The sequence below is a fragment of the Orcinus orca genome, chromosome 10, assembly GCF_937001465.1.
Source record: "Orcinus orca chromosome 10, mOrcOrc1.1, whole genome shotgun sequence".
NCBI classification, from domain to species: Eukaryota; Metazoa; Chordata; class Mammalia; order Artiodactyla; family Delphinidae; genus Orcinus; species Orcinus orca.
The window spans coordinates 53,436,172-53,461,587 of NC_064568.1; the positions used below are offsets into that span (position 1 = coordinate 53,436,172).

Genomic DNA, 25,416 nt, shown 5'->3' on the forward strand with positions numbered 1-25,416 from the left:
CCCACGTCTGTATGTGTGGGAGAGAGAAGAGGGCCCCTTAGAATTAAAGGAGGAAGCTCATTTACAGATGTGCTATTTCCGGGTGCTTACTCTACACGTTCTGCGGAGTTTCTCAGATGTTCTCATTCCCAGATGGCTGGAGCTTATTAAAACACTGACATCACTGGATTCCGGATTCTTGCCTAGAATTAGCCTCAAAAGATGAGCCCAGCCTCTCTAGCAGGGTCCCAGCATCCACACTCCTACGTAGCTCTTGACTCTGAGGATGCTACAGGCTAAACCAGTTGTCTCTGGGCTGCATTCAGGATGATTTCTGATTTCTTGATCAAACTGTCCTCCTGGGTTGCTTCCACCCAAAGCCCATCCATAACCATCACCCCCTGTTGGGTGTGGGTCTAGTATTTCAGCTCTGGCAGACTATCCTCTCTTCCTTAGCTGCCAGGATGTATTACAGCTTGCACCTCCATTGCTGGGGAAGACAAGGCATGGCCCTGGTCACCTGCTGTACTCCAGCTAAGCCTGGCATCTGCTTTTTGGGTGTGGCATTGTCTTGGTGCCAGCCATCTTGCTTCTTGGACCAAAAGCCTACTGGATTAGGTGCAGCCACTTCACTGCTTCCCTCCCATCTTCCCGCAGCCCCCATGCCAGTGGAGCTTCAGACCGTTCTCCCACCACTTTCCAATAGACCGCAACAACGTGGGGTGTGACTGCTGAAAAATTAAAAGCCCAGCTTTTGAGCTGGGATATAAGTTTATCTCTCCTCAGAGGGCTTCACACTTTAGGAAAGATGGGTTCTTTAATTTTTATTTTTTAAGATTTAGTATTATATTTCTTTTCTTTCACTCTTCATATTTTTAAAAATTTTTCATGAAATTCAACTTGTCTGGAGCATGCTAGATCACTGTATTTGGTGTGAAATTCTGTACTTAAAAGTTCTGCCTTTATTGCACATGTATTGGCTTCTGGTGTGTGTCCTTAGCACGATATTTTTTAAAACATTTCATTGACAAGTGGATTTGATAGTTGTCTGGTGGTACAGGTTATCAGATTTCTTTATCTCTTGGGTAAAATTCTATATTGCAACCTGTTTATTCTGCTGTGAACTACAGATATCACCTTCTAGTTTTATCTATTTTTTAAAATCTAGTTTTATCTTTTTCTACAGAAGTTCCTATCAAAAAGAACTTTATGTTATTAATGCTTGTTGGTGGGGAACACCCACCAACACCCCTTCCTCCTTCCTTCCTTCCCTTCCTCTCTTTCTCTTTCCTTCCTTCCTCCCTCCCTCCCTCCTTTCTTTCTTTCTTTCTTTCTTTCAATTTTAAACTTTTCATTATGGAAAATTGTAAATATATGTAAAACTAATATAATGAGATTCCATATACCAGTCATGCAACTTTCACAATCATTAGCTTATGCCCACATCCCCTCCCAGTACCTCTAGATCAGTTTGAAGTGTATCCTACACATTATGTCATTTGATCTATAAATAGTTCAGTATATCTGTAAAAGATATGCACTCTCTCTTTCAAAAAAGCCCATAACGCAATTATAAGCAAGAATAAGTTCTTAATATTATCCAGTATTCACTCTGATTAAACTTTCTTCCATTGCCTTTTTAAAAAAATAGCTGGTGGTCTGAATAAGGAGTCATACAAAGTCCATGTGTGGCATTTGGTTGATTTATCACATAAATCTTTTCTAACCTACAGTTTCCCCTCCTTTTTTCCCCTGCAACTGATCTGTTGGAGAAACCAAGTCCTTTGCCCTGTAGAGTTTTCACATTATGGATTTTGTTGATTCCATCAAGAATTTGACACTCTAAGCGCTCCCCTCCCCTGTACCTCCCCATCTGTTTTCTATATTTCCTGTAATTTGGCTGTTAGATACTGAGACTTGGGAAGATTCAGGTTGGAATTTTTACCAGGACGACTTCATGTGTGGCATTTTGCCTTTCAATCAGGAGATGTCTTGGACCTCCTTTTGTTATCGGTCCATCTGTCACAGAACTCTGCATCAGCCTCTCACCTCATGGATTTTGCTGCCATTTGTCATCATTGTCTAGACCCGTTATTTCATTAGTGATGTTCTAATTCATTCTCTCATTCCTTCTTCATTTAGTGGCAGGCCTACTACCCTAAACATTTTTGTTTCTTCATCCGTATTTGGTTTCCCTAAGGAAACAGTTTGGACAAGCAAGACAGAACCAATATTTTATTCTTTTCCCTTATTTACCAATTTTCAGAATAGTGAGTAAGTTGCCAGGCATCCTGCAAGCTAGCCAAACCTTTTTTTCTTTTTAAAGTATCATGAAGAACTCATCTTCTAACATATTGGATGCATTTTACTCCAGGGCAGTCATTATTATTTTCATTGTTCAAATTTCTGTTTGTTTTGACAATGAAAGTGACATATCCTGAAGTTGAGAACTTGAAAGGGAAGTTTTTAAAAAGTAAAAATTGCTTTAGGCACATTTGAAAGTAGGGCAACAGGGTTAGTGTTGGCATGCCTCCTCAGTTTTCTCTCAAGTCAGTTAAAACTTGAGCTTGGATTCACTAAGGACAAATCTTGCATCCATTCTGACATTTTAATACCTGATGACTAGTTTCTTTTTCTCAGTAGCTTCAGACCTACTTTTTGTTGTTGTTTGTTTCAAGTTTTTAACTCATATTGTTACAGAGGTAGGAAATAGTTATCAACTTTTTTTTTTTGCTGCTGGGGTTCAATTCCCTGGCCAACCACGATCCATTAAAAATCTGTTGAGCAGTGACCTTTACCTTGATGCCATTACAAAGATGGTAAAAACCACAGAAGCATCAGAAGTTCTAAAGTGCTTATAAAAAGATAAAACTAGTATAAACACTGAATAATTGGAAGTATTTTTGTGTATGAGTATTTGAAATGACAAACTTTCTTAGAGAATACAACTCATTGGCAACACACAGTCAATACTGTTTCCACTGACTTTTCTCATTAACAGTGTGAGATATGAGAAAGGGAAAAAAAACCTGGAAGGTTAAATCCAGATTATGAAAGTTGAATTTCTGGGACTTATATTTGTAGCTAGATTAAACAGGTGAGGAAAACTCATTAATGGTCTGTAATAGCTAGCATAGATATTGTCTCACAATTGTCAGGATGTCATAGACTTTATAAGGAAAGCTCAACCATTAAAGACACCTTCAGTGGTTTTAGTAAATTACTTTTTCTATTGCTTTTACTGATGGATGTAAATCTGGTCACATTTCATTTAGGTCATGGGCATGATAAAGACATAATCTGTTGGTAGTTGATTACAGGGAAGAAGTCCCAAAGCCTATGGTCCCAGGGGCTCTGTCACCTACTGGCCTTGCTCTAGGAGGCATGGTGGACTGTAGTCCATGTGTCACAGCTGTCTCCCCACGTGGCAGGTGTTTCCATTGTGTATCATCACTTTGATTCCTGTGCATCTCAGCCTAGAGATGTGGACCAAGCGTCCTTGCTCTGCCCCGCTTTCCATCGAGAAATAACTTCTTTCTGTCAAAGGTCAGCTAAATTGGAATGAATCTGGTTCAAGCTGAACACCCCTGACATTAAATTATTTTACAAGAACAAGTGTATTTCACGATAAAACTGAGGGAAAAATGACTCCATCCTAAAATGACTTTGACTCTTTCTCTGCAAGTAAGTATTCTTGTCACTGACTTCTTGTGCTCTAGAATCAGGATTCTACTTGCTCTCCTGATCACCACCTTTGTCTGCAAATTTTCCCCTCATGGCACTTCCAAAGAGAGCAACACACCTCTGCCAACATGTTGGGATGGATCTATCTGGAAACAACCTCGTGTACTGTCTTCTACATGGCTGCCACAAAATCCCTCATGGGACCAGGGTGCCTGGCTCGCTCGGCTGGAATTACCATTCATCTCTGCACTTGTTCCCACATTCTCCCTTTCCTCCCATTTCTCACGGGTACCTGCTCTCTCCGCAAGACGCAGCCATGGACTGGATGAGGAGGGAAAATTACGGCAGAAAGACGCAGGTTCTCTTTTCCAGCACATTCTAATGACTTTCTCTGTGGCAGCACCCGTTTAGGGGAGTGTATCCCAATGAGGTTACCATATCCCCTCTGACGCCAAATTTATACCTGATTACATCCCTTGCCTTGTAGCTGCTCTTACTTTACCAGGTGACAAGCAGACAGGCTGCATGGTCTGCTCCTGGAGCTGGCTGTTTGTCTTCCAGTCCTGTTCCTTCTTATTTTGGAGGTGTTAGGGAGGCCCCGATGAGTCTCCCTGGGAAGGAGTTAGGAGTCACACAGGATGCCAGTTTGCTGTGGAGGTTGAGTTTATTCACTTCTATCCAGAAAAGCTAGAGAACAGAAAAGACTAATAAAGAAAATGAGAGTAAAGAGAATAAGGATGCATGTGGAGTTGGGACAAAGGATACTATTGTCATGGCATTTTCTGTTTCTTTAGCCTATTTATAGTGACTAGAGGCCATGTGATGGAGAAGTGTAAACAACACTCACTCAATGAATGTTTATCTCCAAAGAAACCAGATAAATGTCTGGGTGTATAACCCTTGTGTTTACCAACCTACTGCAGCACAGATTTAATGGTGACGATGATGATTCTTATAATTCTCACGTGTGGGTCCTTCTCACAGGGTGCAGCTCCATTCCTTGTCTGTGCCACATCTGGTACCACCGTACTGGGGGCCTTCGATCCTCTGGATGAGATAGCGGACATCTGCGAGAGGCATGGCCTCTGGCTCCACGTGGATGTAAGTTCATCTGGGTGTGCATATCTGTTAAACTTTCTAGCCTTTTTGCAGCTTTGGTGGGAAGTTTTTCGTATTCCCAGTAACTAAATGTGAGGTCTCCAGCTAGTTGTATTTAAATGTATATTTCTAATTAGGGGAAATAAATGTGTTGTTTCCTGTTAGGTAATAAAGAAGAAGATCCTGCATTGATGCGCATTTTGTCTTAGTTTTCCAGATTTCCTCTTCTGTCCTGAATCATTTCTTTGGTCCCTTGGATCTACTGTCACTGAGGCAACACTGTGTGGGGGACACATTTCCTACTGTGCAGTCGAGAGGCTGGTTTTGGATTCGAATCTGCCTCCTCTTCATTGAGACCCCAGCTGTTTGGGTTTTGGTTTCATCTGTAAAGAGGGAAATGACTGATGTGGTCAATAAAGGATCTTCTAGCTCTAACATTCTGTGCTTCCAGTCAGCTGGAAAATGCAAAAGGCTGCATGACTTCATTGCATGCCATAATTAAAACAGGTTTTATCTGGATCTATCATAGATAACTATTGGAGAGGGATTGAGATAACTTATATTCTTCACAATTTTCTAACTTAAAGGGTTGGCCTTTTTTTTTCTAATTAGTTTTGTAGGTCCTAGGGTTGTTCATAATAATTGTTGTCCTAAATTAAAAGTAACTCTTAACAATTCTACTTATTTAAGGTTAAAAAGTTGAATTCAGCCAGTTATGAATGCTTGTTGAGCATTTTGGTTTTCTTTGTGTGTGTGTGAAAATAGCAGTTAATTAGTTTGATTCAACCCAGTAGAAGGAACTGTTGAACCTGCAGTTGAGAGGAACTTTCCTCCAGTAAGTGAGTGGTTTTGTGTCCTCCTTATCAGAAAAAGAAAGGACAATTTTTTTGACTTACTGAACATTAGGTAACTGAGCATTTCTTTGGGGGATATGCCTGCACATAATTTTATAGTTTGGATGATTTTATGCTTTCAAGGTAAAGTTTCTATGATATAATATCGAAAGAATTTTTCAGCAACTCAAAGCTTTCATTAAATGTATGCTAATATTTGGTAAAAGCAGAAGTAGTAATATAAAGCTCACTAGAGTTATAGGCTTGATTAGTAAGCCAATGGCAATACATCAGGTAGATTATTTGTGACTTCTTTAAGTGGGATTATAGTATCTGTATCTGTTCACATTTCAACTTATATCTTATTGATTTTTATAGACTTAGAAGCATAATAATACAGTATGTCCTGAAAGATAATATGAAGTGAGTACTTTTGTGACTGTGGAAATAGGGGCAAAATCAAATATATGAGCAGTTATACTTAAAAATTCTACTCTCATAAAAGAAACATCAAATATAGATTATATGGTTTATGTAAAACAGAGTAACTACAGCAGTTTCCAAATTGGGAATGATATTAAGAGATTTATGGGGCTTAGAAAGAATTGTGATTTGTAAGATGTGAATGAAAACCTCTCTAGATTTTCTAAAAATCAAAGGTTGAATTTTTGAAGAAAACACTTTTATAAGGGAATATTTAAGCCACGCAAACTGTTCTATTTGCATATAATAAGCTTCAAGTTGAATGTCTGTAGTATTAGATTAAATTTGACAACTGTTTATATGACTTATTAAAGAAATTAGCTCTAACATTGAGACAGTACTCACTCATCCTCTAATATTGCAGACATCATTCTGTTGATAAAATTTTATGCAGAAGCATATAACTTCTCTTGAAGAAACTTCATATACCAAGGGTAGTTTATTAATTTTACAGGTAAAAATTAGTAAAATTACAGTGATTACTTTGGCCTGTTCGAATTTTTTTGGCTGCATTGGGTCTTCATTGCTGCACACTGGCTTTCTCTAGTTGCAGTGGGCGGGGGCTACTCTTCCTTGTGGTGTGCAGGCTTCTCATTGCAGTGGCTTCTCTTGCCACGGAGCACGGGCCCTAGACGCATGGGCTTCAGTAGTTGTGGCACGCAGGCTCAGTAGTTGTGGTGCATGGGCTTAGTTGCTCCACGGCATGTGGGATCTTCCCGGACCAGGACTCGAACCCGTCTCCCCTACATTGGCAGGCGGATTCTTAACCACTGTGCCACCAGGGAAGTCCTGAAATTTTCTAAAGGGTATTTTAAAGATCCTTTAAAATATTAGAAACTGGCATTTACTTGATTTCTTTTTAAAAATGTAATTAGAATTGCTTGGTCTTCTGCGTTTTCCATAAAACCAGGTTGCCCGGCATATATACCATATCTTATTATTTCTAAGATACACATATTTTGTTTACATTTTTAATATACCTAATTGGTATGTTGATGTCATTTTTTTTTCTTTCTTAGCAATCCACAAAAAAATGGTACTCTTACCTCCGATAGTGTCTGAAATTTGGTTAATTACAATGTATTTTTGAACAACAGAATAAGAAAAATTTCAGCTGTGTTAGAATATTTTGCCTCCAGGATTATTCTGTATCTGCAAGAGTCAATGTTATCCCAGCCTCTGCCTGAGACCAGGATTTCAGGGCTGGTCCAGCTCTTCTCTGAAGCAGAGGCTGCGGCCACTGCAAAACCTCACCCTCCCAGCAACCCTTCCTACGGTGTCTCACCCACACTCCATCCCAAGTCCCGGGGGAGGTGACAAACACTGTATTTAAAATCATGGGCTTTAGGGGCTGCCATCTCTACATTCCACCCTGCCTCCACTTCCCATTCAAGATTGGCTCTACAATTAAATTATTAACTAATTACTTGAAGAGAAAAACGTAGTAAAATGGTACTCATGGTGTCTGGCTCATAGCTCAATAATGACATCCGTTGGTTCGATGTTGTTGCGAGCTCTGGAGTGAGGGGGTTATGGAGCGAAGCCAATACAAGTAGGGCACTGGCATCAGGCACGTCGTCTTTCCCCTTTCAGCTCTTTTGTGGAATACATTTGTGGATGAGCTGCTTCTAACTCTGCCTACCACCCTGTAAACCAGTAAACTAATGCCTTGAAAGAGTTCATGTGATTTTAAAACTTCAATCCAGCTCACTAAGATTGGCAGAATGTTGTCTACCTTTTGAGGAGGAAGAAGAGGCAGAGGCCAGTGCAGGAGGCACCAGTGAGGGCAGGTGTGTGAGTGGGCAGGTGGAAAGGGTGAGAGTGAATGGGCGTGGCTGAGCTTTACTGATTAATCCTTCCCCTAGTTGCCCCTGGTAGGTTCTTAATGCGGTTGGGGGTTAAAAAGATTGAGAAAAGCAGGCAACTTGGAGTTTAGGGATATAAGAGAAGTAAAAGAACCTAATATGTAAGTCATCTTCATGTTCCTGAGGGTCAAGTTCTCAAACCCCAGGTCTGGGGAGCCTCAGTTAGCAGGTTCAGATCACGTTTTCCCAGAGGCTGAGGGCAGCTGCCTCCATAGCTCAGCTTTGGTCACACATGGTCCATCATGAACTCTGGTGGGACGGAGAGGGCAGCAGCAAGGGGAGTTGACTGACAATCCTGATCATCAGTCCTTTATCTGGGCATCTTTGGAACTCTCCTGCACACCACCTTCGGCCCACAAACCTTTGGGAACCCTATGGGGTCACTGGAGAGTCTAGTCCCTGGAAACAGGGCTGGGACTAAGGTGAGGCAAGTGAGGTTCCTAGGGTTCATTGGACAGGTAGGTGTTATGAGCAAAGGAGAGGAGAGCTGAGAATAAGGAAAGGAAAAGAAATCCCATTGTCAGTAAGTCTGGAGGGGAGGGAGGAAGAATCAATGTGAGAAATAAGAAAGGCAGTTTGGTATTTGAAAATTTAAGGAGGCATTCACGCCCAGGGCCATGCAAGAGTCCAACTCTGCGAGTGAGCTGAAGGGTGCACCCTGGGTGACTCGCTCACTGGCCCCTGGGCACAGCCCTGAATGAGAGAGCTGTTCTTAAGGCCACTCTTTACTGTCCACCATTGGGCTCAGCTTTTTAATACTCTGAGGATCGTGGAGACCTCTCACTTACTTCCTCCTTCACATCCATGGTGCACACAATCTTGCCACTTCTTTCTGCATGATATTGGGCTCTTCCTTACCTTTCTTTTGGAGTTATTATTTCAGTGTTTTATTTACTGTTGTATTTCTAGCACTTATCTCAGTGTCAGTCTATTTAGATATGTAATAAATATTTCTTGAATTAAATTATTATACTCACTATAGTCATATTAGAATGCTCAAGGTCAAAGTTTGGGGCATAAAGTTTTTAGAAAGATCTTTTTTTAAAATTGCAATATAGTTGATTTACAATGTTGTGTTAGTTTCAGGTGTACAGCAAAGTGATTCAGTTATACATACATATTATATATATATATTCTTTTCAGATTCTTTTCCATTATAAGTTATTACAAAATATTGAGTATAGTTTCCTGTGCTATACAGTAGGTCCTTGTCGCTTACTTGTTTTATATATAGTAGTGTGTATCTGCTAATCTCAAAATCCTAATTTAGCCTTCCCCTCCTTTCCCCTTTGGTGACCATAAGTTTGTCTTCTATATCTGTGAGTCTATTTCTGTTTTGTTATGTAAGTTCATTTGTATCATTTTTTTTCCAATTCCACATATTAAGTGGTATCATATGATATTTGTCTTTCTCTGTCTGACTTACTTCACTTAGTATAATCATCTCTAGGTCCATCCATGTTGCTGCAAATGGCATTATTTCATTCTTTTTTATGGCTGAGTAATATTCCATTGTAGTGTGTTGGCCAAAAAGTTTGAACTTTTTGGCCAACCCAATATATATGAACCACATCTTCTTTATCCATTCATCTGTCGATGGATATTTAGGTTTCTTCCATGTCTTGGCTGTTGTAAATAGCTCTGCAATGAACGTTGGGGTACATGTTCATTGGGGTTGCCTTTTAAAATTCTGCTAGGCAACTCCCCTCCTACCTGAATTCTCCATGCTGAGTTCTACCATCGGGCCAATTGGTCACCTTCCCTAAGATATGATGTTAGTGTAAAAAAAGAATGGACTTTTGTCTCTCAGACCTGATTTTTATTACCTATGAGACCTTGGAAATTTTATAACCTCCAAACCTTAGTTTTTCTATTAAAAAATTGACATGATGATAACTCTGTTCTCAGTACAATGTTGTGCAGTTTAAATAACCATGGAGAGCTTTCAACATCTCCCATGCTGGTCCCCTCATATTCCCTCACAACAAGTCTGCTCGATTTCAAGTACCAAACTGACTTTCTTATTTCTCACATTGGTTCTTCCTCCCTCTCCTCCAGACTTATTGACTCTGGGATTTCCTTTCCTGAAGCCATGTCTCATGATCAGCACTTGTACATCGTGTATGGTAGAATGTCAACACTGAAGGGCTATTGTCTATTTTAGATTCTAAGATTTGAGAGGATATGGACTGTGTCTTTTACACTTCTCTTTGTCCACAGGCAACTCAATGAGTACTACACCAATTTCCTTATAGTGTGGGAATTTAACTCCTAAGCGTCAGTGGGGGACCATCTATTGTGATGAGGTTCTGATCGCCTGGGTAGAGCCAGTGATCAAAATTTCCTAGAGTCCACGTTGGTTAACATCGACTTAAAGCATCAAATAACAACTGGCTGGTAAACAAGTACCATTGAAATAACATTATTTTGGTTATATAAATATCTCAACAGGCTTCCTGGGGTGGCTCAGCCTTGATGTCAAGGAAGCACCGCAAGCTTCTGCACGGCATCCACAGGTAAATGTAGTTTCCCCAGTCACAGTGCCTTTTATTTAGGCTAGGGACTCTCTTTGGCTTTTGCCCAGTTAAGTGACATTTTGAAAACAGGCAAAAAACTAAGGAATTGTTTTGGTTTAAAAAAATCTCAAACTCCTTAAACCGCTCACACAAGGAATCCTTTGGAGCACTAACTTGGACGTGAATACTGAATGTACCAGCATTCTTCCCACCAGTAGAAACTAATTGAGTCTCCCCTCCCTACCCTGTTTTTTTCTTTGTTTAACATAACAGGGCTGATTCTGTGGCATGGAATCCACACAAGATGCTGATGGCTGGGATTCAGTGCTGTGCTTTCCTTGTAAAAGACAAATCTGTGAGTTTTCCTCTTATGGCCTTCATCAGGCATGGAGGGGGGCAGATTACCATATTTTCAGAGGACCCATTTTTGCTTGTATTTTATACCTTGGGCCAGAGGTAGATGACGGTCTTTGGTAAATGTTGATGGAATTGAAAGGAAAGTTGAATAGACCCAGGTAAAAGAAACAAGTGCTTCCGCTCAGGTAATGTTGTGTATTTGATTTAGGTATTATATAATCTCACTACTTACAGCAAAATGGTCTCTCTCGCCCTCATTTGGATTATATTTTTAAACTCAGTTTTAAACATTGCCAAGATATTTTTTCCCCTTGATTAAGTCCGGGATTTAAGTTATCTTGAAACTTCTCCTCCCTGAGAAAGGAGAGCAGATGTGTGTCATACATTAAATTGAATGCTTAATATGCTTAGCTGGGGCTTAACAGCCCCTTTATATGGGAAGATGTTGGTTCAGGGCTGATCATCAAACCCTGATTTATTAGGGGATTGCCTCTCTCAAGTGGTTGGTACTTAGCTTCTGTTGGAACACTGGGGAGAGCTGGAAACTAGTCTGGATTGCTGTGAGGCAAGCAGGCTGCAGTTGCTCTTGGTTAGAGGTAGAAACCCTATGCTTTCTCTGGGTTAAATAAGGATCCTTGTGGGACGTGGCCCAGGCTGGGAAGTGCCACTTCATTCTTAGAAATGCCTCCTCAAGATCTGTGTGCAGCATGTGGGTGATCTTTCTCAGCCATCTGTTTACATTTTTTTCTTAGGGGACTCCCTTTGCCAATGCTAAAGTCATTTTCTCTTTTTAAGGAATTTTATTTCAAATGACAACCATATTTAAAACCTGAAATCTAGTCTCGTATGTGTGGATGGTTACAACTTTCTTTAAAAAAATTTTGTGATATTTACATGTTGATGCCCTCTGTGTTTTGAGATGACCAAACAGGATGTCCGTCAGAAACTATGAACAGATTCTGCATCTGTAGATAGAGAGACTCTTGGAAATAGGAATCTATTCCTTCATGTTTTATTAGGTAGGCTACTATGGACTGCATTCAATGCCATTTAACTTCTATTCATCTAAGTTTTTCAATAGTAGAGTGACAGCATGTTATGACTGAAAGGTGGTTAAAGATTACTATATCATTTATGAATCAAAGAACATATTCAGCTTGCCCACAGTTACATATATAGGACATGAAAGAGTTAGGAGTAAACCCAGCTTTTCCTGTGGTCTAGATATAAGAACAAAAACATGCCAAGCATCCTTTATGTGCCAGACATTTTACATCTGCTTTCTCCCTAATCGGATAATCTGAATGACATCTTTATCTGTTAGTGTGATGCTCTCAGGAGTGGAAAATTTAGACCCCAAATTTTATGACTATTCTTTTAAATAACTTTCTAGCTTTTATAAATTTTTCTTGTTGAATGATATTTGGAGTGATTTAGCTAAGAATTGATTTACATTCATGTCCTTGAGGCAATTTAAAATTTTCTGGATCATCTAACGCTATATAACAGTGGTTAAAATAATTTTTTTGAAGAATTCTTTCCTGGATCTCAATGCAAACTATAGCACCCATGTCTACTCACATGGCAGGAATTAACAGATTAGGAAAATTGCATTCATGGTGCAAAGAATGGAGCACTTTCAAAAGTTGCCTTTTTTTTTTTTTTTTTTTTTTTTGGTTACGTGGGCCTCTCACTGTTGTGGGCCTTTTTTTTATGAAAGACTGTTTTCAAATTACCTGGAATGCAGAATTGAACCGTGAGGTATGAGATATGATCATCGGCTTAAGTTCTGTGTAGGCAGTTTTCTGTCCCTTTTGTACCTATTTTCTGCCTCTGTTGTTTTCTTTCGTACTTTTATTCATTCTACCACTGCCAACTGACTCCTACATAGGCTGGGCGCAGTACTGATGCTGGGCTTAGAAACAGACACGTTCCCCGTAGTCAAAGAGCTTATAATCTCACGGAGGAGACAGTGAACAAAGTGTGCATATTGAATTGTTTGATTACTATTTTGGTAAGTGCTCTGAAGACCGTGTTGAACACTGTTGATTATATATTCACCAGCCGTCCTGACTTACTTCCTTCTCTTTCCTGATGCTCATCTAACGAGCCCCCCCCTTGCAGCTAAGAGTCACTATATGACACAAATATGGCCACTATGATGAGGGAGAAATGTGAAACAAAGGTTTTAGTTTCTGGTAGAGGTGCTATACCCAAGAGGAGAGCTTTCTGCTCCCTTTTCTACCATGAATGCAGAACCATTGTTGTGTCAGACCATGATATAGGGAGCTCTGACAGCCACTTTGTAGCCATAAGGCAATGACCCTAAATTAAAAAGTGAACATTCACAGAATGGCAGAGCATAGTCTTGGATAAGAGTTTTGAAATATTGCACTTAGTATGGAAGTGCCCACTTCCAGATTTTTGTGATATGTATGATAAGTGTCTTTATTGCTAAAACTACTTCTACTGGGTAATCTGTTACTTGAAGCCAAATGCACTCTTATCTGAGACAGAGAACAGTGTGTTACTCAGACTACAAAGCAGGGACACCTGAGAAGTTCCAGATGGAAGGGGCAGCATGTGCAAAGTCTTTAAGAAAGGAGGGTCCTTTTTTAAATTTTAGGAACTGAAAGAGGTTCATAGTTGCTGAAGTACAGAGAGTAATGCTAAGACCAGTATGAGATGAGACTAAAAGATTAAGCAGTGGATGGATCATGCAGGGTCTTAGAAACCATTTTAATGATTCGATGTTCAGAACAATGGAAGAATTTTAAAAGCAAGGAATAATCAGAAAAGATTTTCATTTAAGACAATGAATTGAAAGGGGGAAAAAATGGGTACAGGATGAGAAAAGACTTGCAGTATCCAAACAAGATAATGGTAGGGTATGGAAAAAGTGTGATAAAATTCAAGATATATTTTAGCTATCAACTAGACCAGGCTGAATTCCCAGTTATACGTGGGACATGAGGAGGAAGCAGGTATCATGGTGGACTCCCTGAGTAGTGATACAGCAACTGAGTGAATGGTCCTGTGTAGGGAGATGGAGATTGCTGAAGGAAGAGAAGATTCCACAGGGAAATATCTTGATTTAGCATGGGCTATGTTAAATTTGAGACTCCTGTGCAGTATGCAAGTGAAGGTGTCATGTAGGCAGTTGACATATGGATCCAAAGCTAGGAAAAGGGTTCTGGGCTGGAAAAATATATTAGGGGATTGTTGAATGCAGATGATGCTTGAGGTCATAAAGTGGAATGGCTTGCCTTGGGAGGAACTTTGTAGTGAGAAGAGGTTGGAGATCTTAGGCCTGAAAAACTTCAGAGTCTGAGTTTAGAAGAGGAGGAACCAGCAGTGAGAAAGCTGAGTTGGAATGGCCAGGGAGACAGTAGAAGGACCAGGACAGGGTGATGCTAATGAAATAGATAGAAACATATTAGGAGGAGTGTGACTCTGTCTTAGTGTCAAAGCTTGAGTATCACTTCCTTAAGGAGGAGTTTCCTGACTCACCCAAGTAACTGTCATCTCTCCATGATTCCTTCTCAGAGCCCATTCCCTTCTTCTAAAGTGCTCATCACAATTTTTAATTATGATTTCTCATGTATTAATGTTCCCTCCCTTAGAATGTAAGCTGTATATAGATAGGGACCATGTCATTATATTCACCACTGTATCCCGCGTGCCTAGCAAGTACTCACTGAACGAGGAAAAAATAGAAATCCACTGAAAAAATGAATGATTCAGTAAATTTAAAATCCTCAGAAATATCTGATTTCATATCAGCAGTAACTAGGAGTTTCCACTTTCTCCCCTACCCCAAATTATTCCTTCTGAGAGCTCTGAGGTAACAATGATTAAAATGCTAGTTGATGAGCTTTATTGCCTTAGTCCTAACACAAGGCTTGAGTGTGCCTCCAGCAGGCAATTGATGAATAGTGATTTTAATCTGGACTTACTTCTCCAGTTAATGGAAGGGGGTAACTCTAGTTAAAAGAAAGCAAATTACTTAGTGAACATACTTCTGTTAAGGGAAAAACCAGTTCCCTAATTGTACCTTCAAAGCCCCAGCCTTCACAATGCTGACTGACTAGCTGGTGGTGTTTGTTCACATTTTCAATTTCCTGTATCCATAAAGAAGACTGCTTCCAAAACAAAGAGCTGTTGCTCTCCAAGTCATACTGTCACTGACACTCTGCATGATAGGGATAAAAAGAAAATCAGGGATTTAAAAAAATCTGTGATTATAAATAGGTTGACTTCAGATGTAAATGCTGGGGCTACATGGTTGCTTTGGATCAAAGACAATTTTGATGCTTTGATCTAAAATAAAAGGCAATACGTCTAAGAATCAGATGCATAGATGGAGAAAAATCTCAGTATTGGCTTTTTGACTTTTAGTGTTTATTGGAAGAACTATTTAGTTAAAAAAAAATCTAACAGATATATGAGAACATGAAAAATGCTAATCAGATGACTTTTTGAGAATAAATAATTCCTCTCTATTTCTACTTATCATCATCATCCAATATTAACTCACAAGGATTTCCTGTTTAACCTAGCAGCTATAGATAATTAAAGGGACATTTTTTTCTTAGAAAAACTATGTAGATACTAAAGATTTTTTTTTATTATGTCCATTTTTATATGTTTATTTCAGAAGTAATTCACCTACATCATAGACCAGAATCAGAAAATTCAGATAAGGAGAAGGATGAAGAAAAAAGTTGCCCTTTACAAATATCTGAAGATGCATATTTTCTTAGGCATATTTATATATTTAAATTTACACATATGTATTTATCTAACATAAAAACATATTTTGATTTTAGCATGCTTTTTCTGTTTCACAAAATTGTGAACATTGCTCCACGTCAATATGCATTGTATACATTTTCCATAGCTGCATGGTGTTCTATCATTTTGATATTTGATAATTAACTAGACTACCTCCTTACCACTGACCAACTAGATTGTTTTGATTTGGGGCTAATAGGGGCTTCCCTGGTGGCGCAGTGGTTGAGAGTCCGCCTGCCAATGCAGGGGACACGGGTTCGTGCCCCGGTCTGGGAAGATCCCACATGCCGCGGAGCGGCTGGGCCCGTGAGCCGTGGCCGCTGAGCCTGTGCGTCCGGAGCCTGTGCTCCACAACGGGAGAGACCACAGCGGTGAGAAGCCCGCGTACCGCAAAAAACAAAAACAAAGTACACAAATGATTTGGGGCTAATATAGATGTGGCTGCCACCTTTGAGGCTAAATCTTTGGGCGTATCCTTTATTTTTCCCTTAGAATAAATTCTTAGAAGTCGAAGAGCCATGATCACCTTTCATGATGCTTTTTTATACTTGTTTCCTAATTTCCCTTCTAAAAAATTGCTTGCCTTCTCACTAGCAGAGTGTGTATGTGTGTGTGTGTGTGTCTGTGTGTTAGCTTTTGACATAGCAAGGGTTTTTAGCTTTGTTGATTTGACAGGCAAGGCATTTATACACCCATACTTACAGACATGTAACCATTTTCCTTCTCATTTTATCCAGTGATGTACTGTATCTCCTCCTACTCAGGAATCTTCTTTAGCTGGAGGTATTGACATGCAATTCTGGGCTACCTAGGTTTCAAATGTGAGGCTTTGGAGATAGACTTGGAATTCTTTCCCTTTCATCTTCAGTCTAGAGGAGGCTCAGGATGGTCCCAGGTTTTCCTTCTTTTTTTTTTGCGGTACGCGGGCCCCTCACTGTTGTGGCCTCTCCCGTTGCAGAGCACAGGCTCCGGACGCGCAGGCTCAGCGGCCATGGCTCACGGGCCCAGCCGCTCTGCGGCATGTGGGATCTTCCCGGACTGGGGCACGAACCCGTGTCCCCTGCATCATCAGGCGGACTCTCAACCACTGCGCCACCAGGGAAGCCCCCAGTTTTTCTTTTGAAGAAGTAGCAGGGAGAAGAGGAGCAGGGAGTTCATTCAGTATACACTCATTGAAGGTATACTGTGGGCCTGGCACTGCTATGCATGGAGAAAAAATAGAAAAGGAGACTCATACCATCTCCCAGTGTGGTTCCCCAAGAGAAGGCGGGAATTTTTCACTGGGATACCACACCTGAGAAATGTGTTCTCTCTCAGACCCACTTAAATTTCTATCCTGAATGATCATTGACATTGCGAAGGAAAACTATTATATGCCATTAAAAAAATGTGCAAGAAAATAAAAAAGGGAGAGAACATGGCTTATCAGAGAAACTAGGACAAACTATGTCTGCTTTGCTGAGGATTTCTTTTTCAGCTCTCATTTTTCTTCATGGAGTTCCTATGGAAGTGCTGTTAGATGGTTTGAAAATACTGAACAATCTGATCATCAAAAACTTATTTTCTCTCATTCCAGAGAACACTCACACTTCCCCTACACACGTACATTATACATTTCTTTGGAATGACAGCCTCCTAGCTAATGGAACAGAAAAGGGGGAAGGTCAGTGTTTAAAACTGATTAGAAAAAAAGAAGCATTTGACTTGAAGGAGAGACATCAGTCTCCTGGTCTTGAGGCTGCCAAAATTATTCTCCAGATCTTGGAGACTCTTGCCTGAGCTCAGAAAATTCTTCAGCTTTTCAGCAAGGTTGAGAATTTCATGACACTGGCAGAGCTCAACAAATTCGTGGTTGGTAAATAGCCCATTTTCTATTTAATTGCTGTTTTTTTAAAATTATAATGAAAAAAGTTAATTTTTTCATGAGGCTTTTGGAAATTTGTGCATATATAAAATGCATCACATTTTAAAAACTTCACATGGTATAGTGTCTGCTTTCCTTCCCCATGAGGTAAAGAGTGATAATAATTAATGTTAGAATTGCTTGTGTTCAAAACCCATCATATCTTTCTCCACTGAACAAACCAATAAATTGGGTTTTAGTATTTACTGGGTTCATATTGCAATTGTCATTAATTTTAACAAGGGGATTTGTACTTTGTTTTAGAACCATGCATCATATAGCCTAGTAACTTTGTTTTAGAACCATGCATCATATAGCCTAGTATATTAATTCCTTGGTGAACTGCAGCTCTGAGGGATGTGTTATTGCATGATCATGATTGTACTATGTGATTCCAGTCAATAGTTGCCATCATGTCATAAATGGGCACAAGTCCCAGCAGAGAACCTATCCCTTGGTTCTTGGAATCATCTATATGGTAGACTGTGAGTTACTGGAGAGCAGAAGGGGTCTATTCATTGCTGTACTCCCACTAACTTAGTACAAAGCCTGACACTCGATTCATGCTCAATAAAAAGGTTTCCTGGAGTGAACTTACTTTGTATCTTTTTCCAATACTATCAAATGGTAATATTTTAAATTTGTTACCTGCAGTAGATCCTTTATCATCACAACCTGATCTCTTTCAAGTCTCAGAGCGTCCCTTCTTGCTAGTTCATAGAGGTTTTTTTTTTTGAGGGGGTATAGAAATTGCTTGTCTTATCCATATGGTTTGAGATGTCCATTATCTCCTTACATCCCATTTCATGTTGGTGATTAGAAAAAGTCTACCCTAAACTGTGCCAACGTTTGGCCTTTTATCTACATGCCTCAGAGACCAATAATAAATCAGTGACTCATGCTTTCCTTTTTGCAGAAACCATATTGTCTTTCCCCTAGAAAGTTATTTTTGTTTCAGTGTCTAATGATGCTGTGCTTTGTTGGATACTGGACAAGCGGAAGAGAAGCTTGCTTTTCCAGGGCTCCCGGGTCCTCTCTTGACCCCTTCTAATGAACAGAATGACATTCACAATCTGCCAGGGTAACGGTGGTGGCTGTTTGTAATGCTAGATCAAGCATCTTGGCCAACAGTTTTCCGATTTCATCCCTGAGTTCCCTCAAACCTTTGGGTGGCTTCCACCTGGTCCTACTGATTGAGCTACATTTATTTCATCAGTTTGACTCGAATGAGTTGGGGTGCTGCCCGTGGTTGCATTTAATATCATCTGCCTGGTCTATTTCTGGAGAACCCGAAGAATATGGGAATTTCTCTGATATCCTTCCAGGTGAAGAATTCGTTCTTCATAACAGCCATCCTATGTCTATGGGACTGCAACATTTGCTTCTCTGCCATTCATCACAGAAAACTTCAGATTTGCTAAGAAATGACCAAGAGGGAAGAAATAGGAAATTCTACCTTTGTGTCCTTTTGTCATCTCTGATTCCACAAAAACTAGCAGTTGAAAAATATCCCAGAGAGAAGATCCTACTTACAGATGGAATTTTCTCTATCTTACCTTATAACAAAACTGATTAGGGTCCCATAATATAGGAAGATTACATAAGTTAAAGTCTAAAAAAAAACAAGAAACATGAGGATTAGGGCATAAAAGAAAACCTGGAAAGAAGCTAATGGAAAAATGCATGCCATAAGTAGCAAGCTACACCTGCCTCAGTGGGTAGGCTAAAATTCGATTTTAGCATTTTTAAAATATTCTAAGCATCTGCCTTTTGCCTTTATTTTATTTTTTACTATTAACTCACTACAGCAAGACTTTCTCTTCTATTTACTCTCTGGTGTGATGCTTGAGGCCCTTTTGACTTCTTGGCATAAATCGTTCCATTTGTTTTCCTTTGCACATTTCTAGCTGTCATATTTGTTGTTTTCCAAGGAAGATATCTAAAAACATATCTGACACTCCTAATTAGGCTTTCTAGCTTTGCTGTTTCAAGGCCAAATAATTTCAGGGAGTCCATTTTTTTGTGGGTTTTTCTTCCATGGCAATTCAAAATGCAGATACAAGTGCATGTGAATAAGAGAAGTATTTTAATTTTATAGATGACTCAGAGGTGGTAAATATAGATTCATCTTATATAGATTTTTAGCTGTTGTACTTAGACACTAATTTGTACAGAAATTGTTACTGTCATATAATAAAGGAATTAATTGTGGACTGAGTAGAAAAACAGAAACTGTAAAATAATTGCCATATTTTATATATTGAAGTTACATACAACTCGTGCATGCAAGCACACATGCATTTACTCAGCAAACATACTTGCCTTTAGGTCACTATGATGCTGATGGAAAATCATAATTTAGGAAGTTTTGTTAATTGCAAAAGGAATTAGAATCTTCTCTGGTAGTTCATTCTAAGGGCTATTTGGGAGTTTAGATGATATTGATATTTTTTCAATTAATTATTATGAAATATAAGGAAAATATAAAATATGCATGAAATGCATTTATTTAATTTATTTTTATAAAAAGAATAATCAGGTGATTCCCACACATTAAAACAAAGAACAGAAACCCAGAAATCCCCTATGTGCTCCTTCCTGTTACTGACTTTTTAACTTTTCTCTTTAGTTTTGCTTTGTAGTTATGCATTCTCAAATAATTAGTTTACTTTTGCCTTTTTGAAATTTATGTAAATGGAATCACGCAGTATGTATTTTTTGGGTTGGCTTTGTTGCTACTCAAACTTACCTTACGTCTGTAAGATTCATTCACGAGTTGCACAATCACAGGGTTATTCATTTTCTGCTTTATACTATTCCATATGAGCAAATCACCATTTGATTATCCATTTTGCTGTTGATGAACATTTGAGTTATTCTAATTCAGGGCTTTTACAAAATTTTGCTACGAACATTTTTGTGTACATGTCTTCATTGCTTGCTATGTCCCAGAGGTGCCATCTGGTATAATTTTCCTTTTTCTTGAAGATCATATTTAGGAATTTCTTAATGAATCAAAAGGTGGCATACTCTATTTGACTTTGCTTCTTTGAAAATGTCTTTATTTCATTTTTTCTGGGAATAGAATTATGTCAGGAATTTTCCTTTAGAACTTTAATGACTTTTGTTGTTGTCTTTTGGCATTGTGTATTAGAAAGTTAACTACTTAACTGTCATTCCTTTGGTGGCAAAATAACTTCTTTCTTTGGCTTCCTTTAAGATTTTCTAGCTTTCTTTAATTTTCTGCCATTTATCTATAATGTTATTAATATATATTTTGTTTGGTTTTTCTTGCTTAGACTCCATTGTGCTTCTTGAATCTGAAGATTGACATGTTTCATAAGTTTTAAAAATTCTCCATTTAATTATCGACCTTGTCTCCTTTCTTTTCTGGCACTCCAATTAAATGCATATTAAACCTTCTTACTGTTTCTTCTCTTACTCTAGTTTGTAAGTTTCATAACTTTGTCTTTCCTTGTCTCCTTGTGGATAATTTTTAGGGCCTATTTGGAATTCACTGATTCTCTCTTCAGCTATGTCTAATCCGCTATTAACACTAGCCCTTGGGTTCTTACCTTATTATTGTCTTTCTGGTTTCGTAGCATCAAATTGAATCTTTTTTACATATAGAAGGTCTCTACGTTCTTGTCGACATTTTTAAGATCAGCTTTTATCTCCATGAACATTCTGAACATAGATTCACAGTCTGCCTCTGCTAACTCTAGTTTCTGGATTCCCACAAGTGCTATGCCTATTGTTTCTTAAGTCTGTGAGTCCTGGCTCTCATTGTCTAGAGAGGTACCTTACAATCTTTGAGGGTTTACTGAATATTTTATTTAAAAATTTACCTTCAGGAATAATTTGAAACTAGAAATGAAGCTCTCTTTCTTTACAGAGGATTTTATTTTCATTTTCTGGGCATCTAGGGGGGGATTAACAGTCCAGGACCAACGCTTAAAGATTCTCTGGATCTTCAGAGTATAATCTTGACCTCTCTTTCCAGTGGAGACCTTTGGGTCCTAAACAAGAGAAAAGATTGCTTTAGTGCTCTCGTTACATTGACCACCTTTGAACTCTGTTTCCTGAAGCCCATGAAATGCCTGCTAGGAGGAAAAGTGATGGTGATACTCCAGGTCCCCGCACGTGGAGGCCACAGTCCCGCTTCCCTCACATCTCCCCACTCTAGCTCTTGTCGCAGCTGCCCTTCTGAGTCTGAACATGCCCCTGGGGTGGAAGCATCTCTGGCTCACCTCTGAGCTCCACTCCTCTCCTGTACCTTCCAGAAGTTTACTTCTGCCTTGTATAGGTCTGCTACACTTTTTATTAGATGCAGTTTTTATGTTTTTTTCCAGTCTTTCTTGTTATTTTCCGTAGGAGCATTTCGAGTTCATCTAGTCTTTTATTACCAGAATTGAGCTATGTCAGGCTTTGGCATTTTAATAATCAGCTGCTGTTCAGTGCTGCCGGTGGGGATGAGCATTCGTTAATTTACTCACCCTTTCATTCCACTTGCAAATGTGTGCAGCCTCTTATGTGTTACTCGAGTAAGACATGCTCCCTATCATAAGTAAACTCAGGGGATAGTAAGAAACAAATTTTAAGCAAATGATTAAAATATAATACCCGTATTTATGTAATAGGGTAAAAAGCAGGTGTTTTGGAAATGTAGATCAAGTGAAAGAACAACGCTGCTGAAGAAGCTGGTCTAGAAAACTTAATTGAAACAGAGGTGACCTTTAACATATCAGTTATTGGTATTTTCTTTCCATTTTTAAAGCAATATAGGATCAAAATAGCATAGTGTCAGGCATAATGAGGAATATAAAAATTACTCGCACCCACCAGTCAAAGTTAAATCATTTAAAATTTTCTTGATAGATGAATATTAATGTTACTGTATCTGTGTTGATATAGATTTGTGTATTTTGCTTCTATAACTAGCATCTCCTTTCTTTACCCATTCCTACCCCCCTCATTATCTAAAAAACAGAGGCACTTGGGCTTATAAAATCTTCATTTAAAATTATTCATTTGTTTAACTATGACCACTGCTATCTTACCAGATTTCATATTAGTTCTGAGAGATTTCAAATTATTCTTGCATTTTATAAATATATAATACTATTAGTATATAACTGTAATTTTGTTTGCTGTCTAATATTCTAATATATTTTGTTTGCTTCATATCAGTTGCAATTATAATGCACTGATAAAATTTCCAAAAATATGTTCAGTAATAATAGTAAATAGAAGGCATTTTTATCTTCTTTGTGATTTTATTAAAGTTGCCTTAAGATATACATTCTGTATAAATCCTCCTGAGAAATGATCTAGGAATGAGTATTGAATTTTACCATATCCCTTTTAAATATCTGATAAGGTAGTTCTATCATTTTACTCCTGAACAAAGTTAGATGTGTGTTCATTGATTTTCTACATTACTGATTAACCTCATTTAGTTGCAGTAAATTGCTTTAATGTATTAATGGATTTGTATACTTAGATTTTGGCCTCTATATACATATAATTAATCTACTCTGTGTGTGTGTGTGCATGCGAGTACGTGTGCATGTTTTCTTGGTTGGATTATTTTGACTGTCAGCTTTCAACTGTCTTATTTGTTTTAGAATAATTATGAGAGCATAGAGATCATCAGCTTTTAGAAATGGTGAGAAAAGTCAATCATAAAACTCTTGTTCAGGGCTTCCCTGGTGGCGCAGTTGTTGAGAGTCCACCTGCCGATGCAGGGGACACGGGTTCGTGCCCCGGTCCGGGAAGATCCCACATGCCGTGGAGCGGCTGGGCCCGTGAGCCATGGCTGCTGAGCCTGCGCGTCCGGAGCCTGTGCTCCGCAAAGGGAGAGGCCACAACAGTGAGAGGCCTGCGTACCACAAAAAAAACAACAAAAAACAAAAAACTCTTGTTCAGAAATTTGGAGGGAGATAATTATTTTCCCATTTTTATTCAGCTGTTAAGAATTTCATGCTCTGCTTGATCAATTTCAAGAACATTTTCTCAAATATTTAATACATTTTATTGAGATTTTCAAGTATATTAGTAGAATCTATATCGTTTCATCATTTTCATCTGATTTTTACCTTATATCCTTGCCTGAAGTCTTAATTTTTAAAATATTTTTTCTTAGTTTGCTTACCTTATCTTCTCTCCATAAGAATCACTTCTTGCATTTATTTTTTCAAGTCACATCTTTATTGTTTATTTAATTGTTATTCATTTACTCCTGCTTCTTTATGTTTTTGTTCTGTAAAAATGTTATTTTACATTTGAGGGCAGTTTTGGCTCAGCTCCTTAAATTTTGTTTTGGAGTATTCTCATTTAAATTATTTCCCAATTAATCTATAATCACAGTGTTGATTTACTCTTCGAGCCAATGGTGATTTATAAAAGTAATTTTAACTTCCCAAGTGCTTAAGATGTGTTATGAAATTCTGGTTTGTTTTATTGTAGTCAGATAATCAAAATGAAAGCAGAGATCAAGAGTGATGAATTTTTACCTTTTAAACTCAAAAGTTGAAAGGACATCTTATCATCCAGAATCCACTTTTAGTTTGCATTTTCTTTCCCAAGCAGATAAACAGTCCTCAAGTTTGAGGGGGAGGGGTGGGGAGAAGAGTGTTTGAAGAAGAACCAAGTATTAAACATGAATAAGCAAACCCAGGGGGCTCAAGAAAAAACAGAACTTCCCTGTAAATAGAATATGTGGGTTCTTTCCTTTCTTGGCCCAAGTTCTAGGTGAGGCTCAGAGATTTGGGAAGGCTCCCTTCTCCCCCACCTCTCATGTCAATCTGGAAAGCAGAAATTAAATAGAGATGGGAAGCGGGTATATCCAAGGCATGAGAGTGCCTGAGAATACCCCCAGTTCTCCTGTAGGCTTCACAGTGGCTGGTGGGAAGAGCAACCAAAAGTGACTGAAAATGAATGGGGGGCACAAGGGAGACTGGAAATAGGGTCAAGAAGCAAGGAGCATGACTCGTGATCTGACAACCACAGCCCAAGGCAGTTTTTTAGACGCAAGCAGGAAAGAGCATCAGGAAAGAGCTAGAGACGGTCAGGTGGTCAGCACAAGGACAGCGGTGACCACACTGCAGAAACAGATGTCCCCTCCTTAGCTTCAGTCGGCAGATTTAGCAATTGAAAACATAAGATGCACAGTGAAATCTGAATTTCAGATAAATGACATGTCATATTTTAGTATAAGTATATCCTAAATATTGCATGGCATAATACTTTTACTAAAAATTTTGGGTTTTAGGAATTTATATGAAATTTGTATATAATTCAAGTTTAATAGGTGGTTTTGTATTTTATCTGATAACCCTCCTTAGCGGCATTTGTGAGTGTCCCAACGACGTTAAACAAAAAGTAAGAGGAGGAAAACTCTCAGAGGAAAAATCTCGATTGCCCATGTTTTATGTCTGCATGGTCTGAGAAATCACTCAGTTTGAGCTTTGAGTTTTTCTGGAAGTGACCCGATTAAATAGTTTGCATTGGAAATAAACATAGCTCAAAATCAGAAATGATTTCAGTGAAAGAAAAGTGAAGTATCATTTTTGCATATCCAAAGTGATATCATTTTGAAATTCATAACAATTTTATTTGTTTTTAAGTTCATGTGACAGGTAAAAGTTGGCACTTCACAGTATGATGTTTACATCTTTACCCAAAAGACGAACACAAGCTAAATTAGGATCTCTCAGTGTTCATTCCAAATTCCTTGTCTTCTCCACCTCTGGTCCAGTAAGCTGGGACCACGGGGATGCGGCAGGGGAACGGTGTGATGTGACCATCTCTGTGGGAGAGAAGGGAAGTAAGGAGTCCCTGGGAACCAGGCAGAGAGCCTAAATTGTGTACTATAAATGTCTTCCATCTCTTGCTGTGACATC

General features: G+C 38.8%; 1 protein-coding gene across 1 annotated transcript in view; it reads left to right on the plus strand.

Annotated features, from left to right (window-relative positions):
* GADL1 (glutamate decarboxylase like 1) overlaps positions 1 to 25,416 on the plus strand; it is a 362,052-nt gene that overhangs the window by 230,572 nt on the left and 106,064 nt on the right. Inside the window, exons 11-13 of the mRNA XM_004279681.4 lie at positions 4,648 to 4,764; positions 10,394 to 10,458; positions 10,732 to 10,813. Of these exons, the coding sequence (XP_004279729.1) occupies positions 4,648 to 4,764; positions 10,394 to 10,458; positions 10,732 to 10,813 (264 nt within the window). The remainder of the gene's footprint in view (positions 1 to 4,647; positions 4,765 to 10,393; positions 10,459 to 10,731; positions 10,814 to 25,416) is intronic.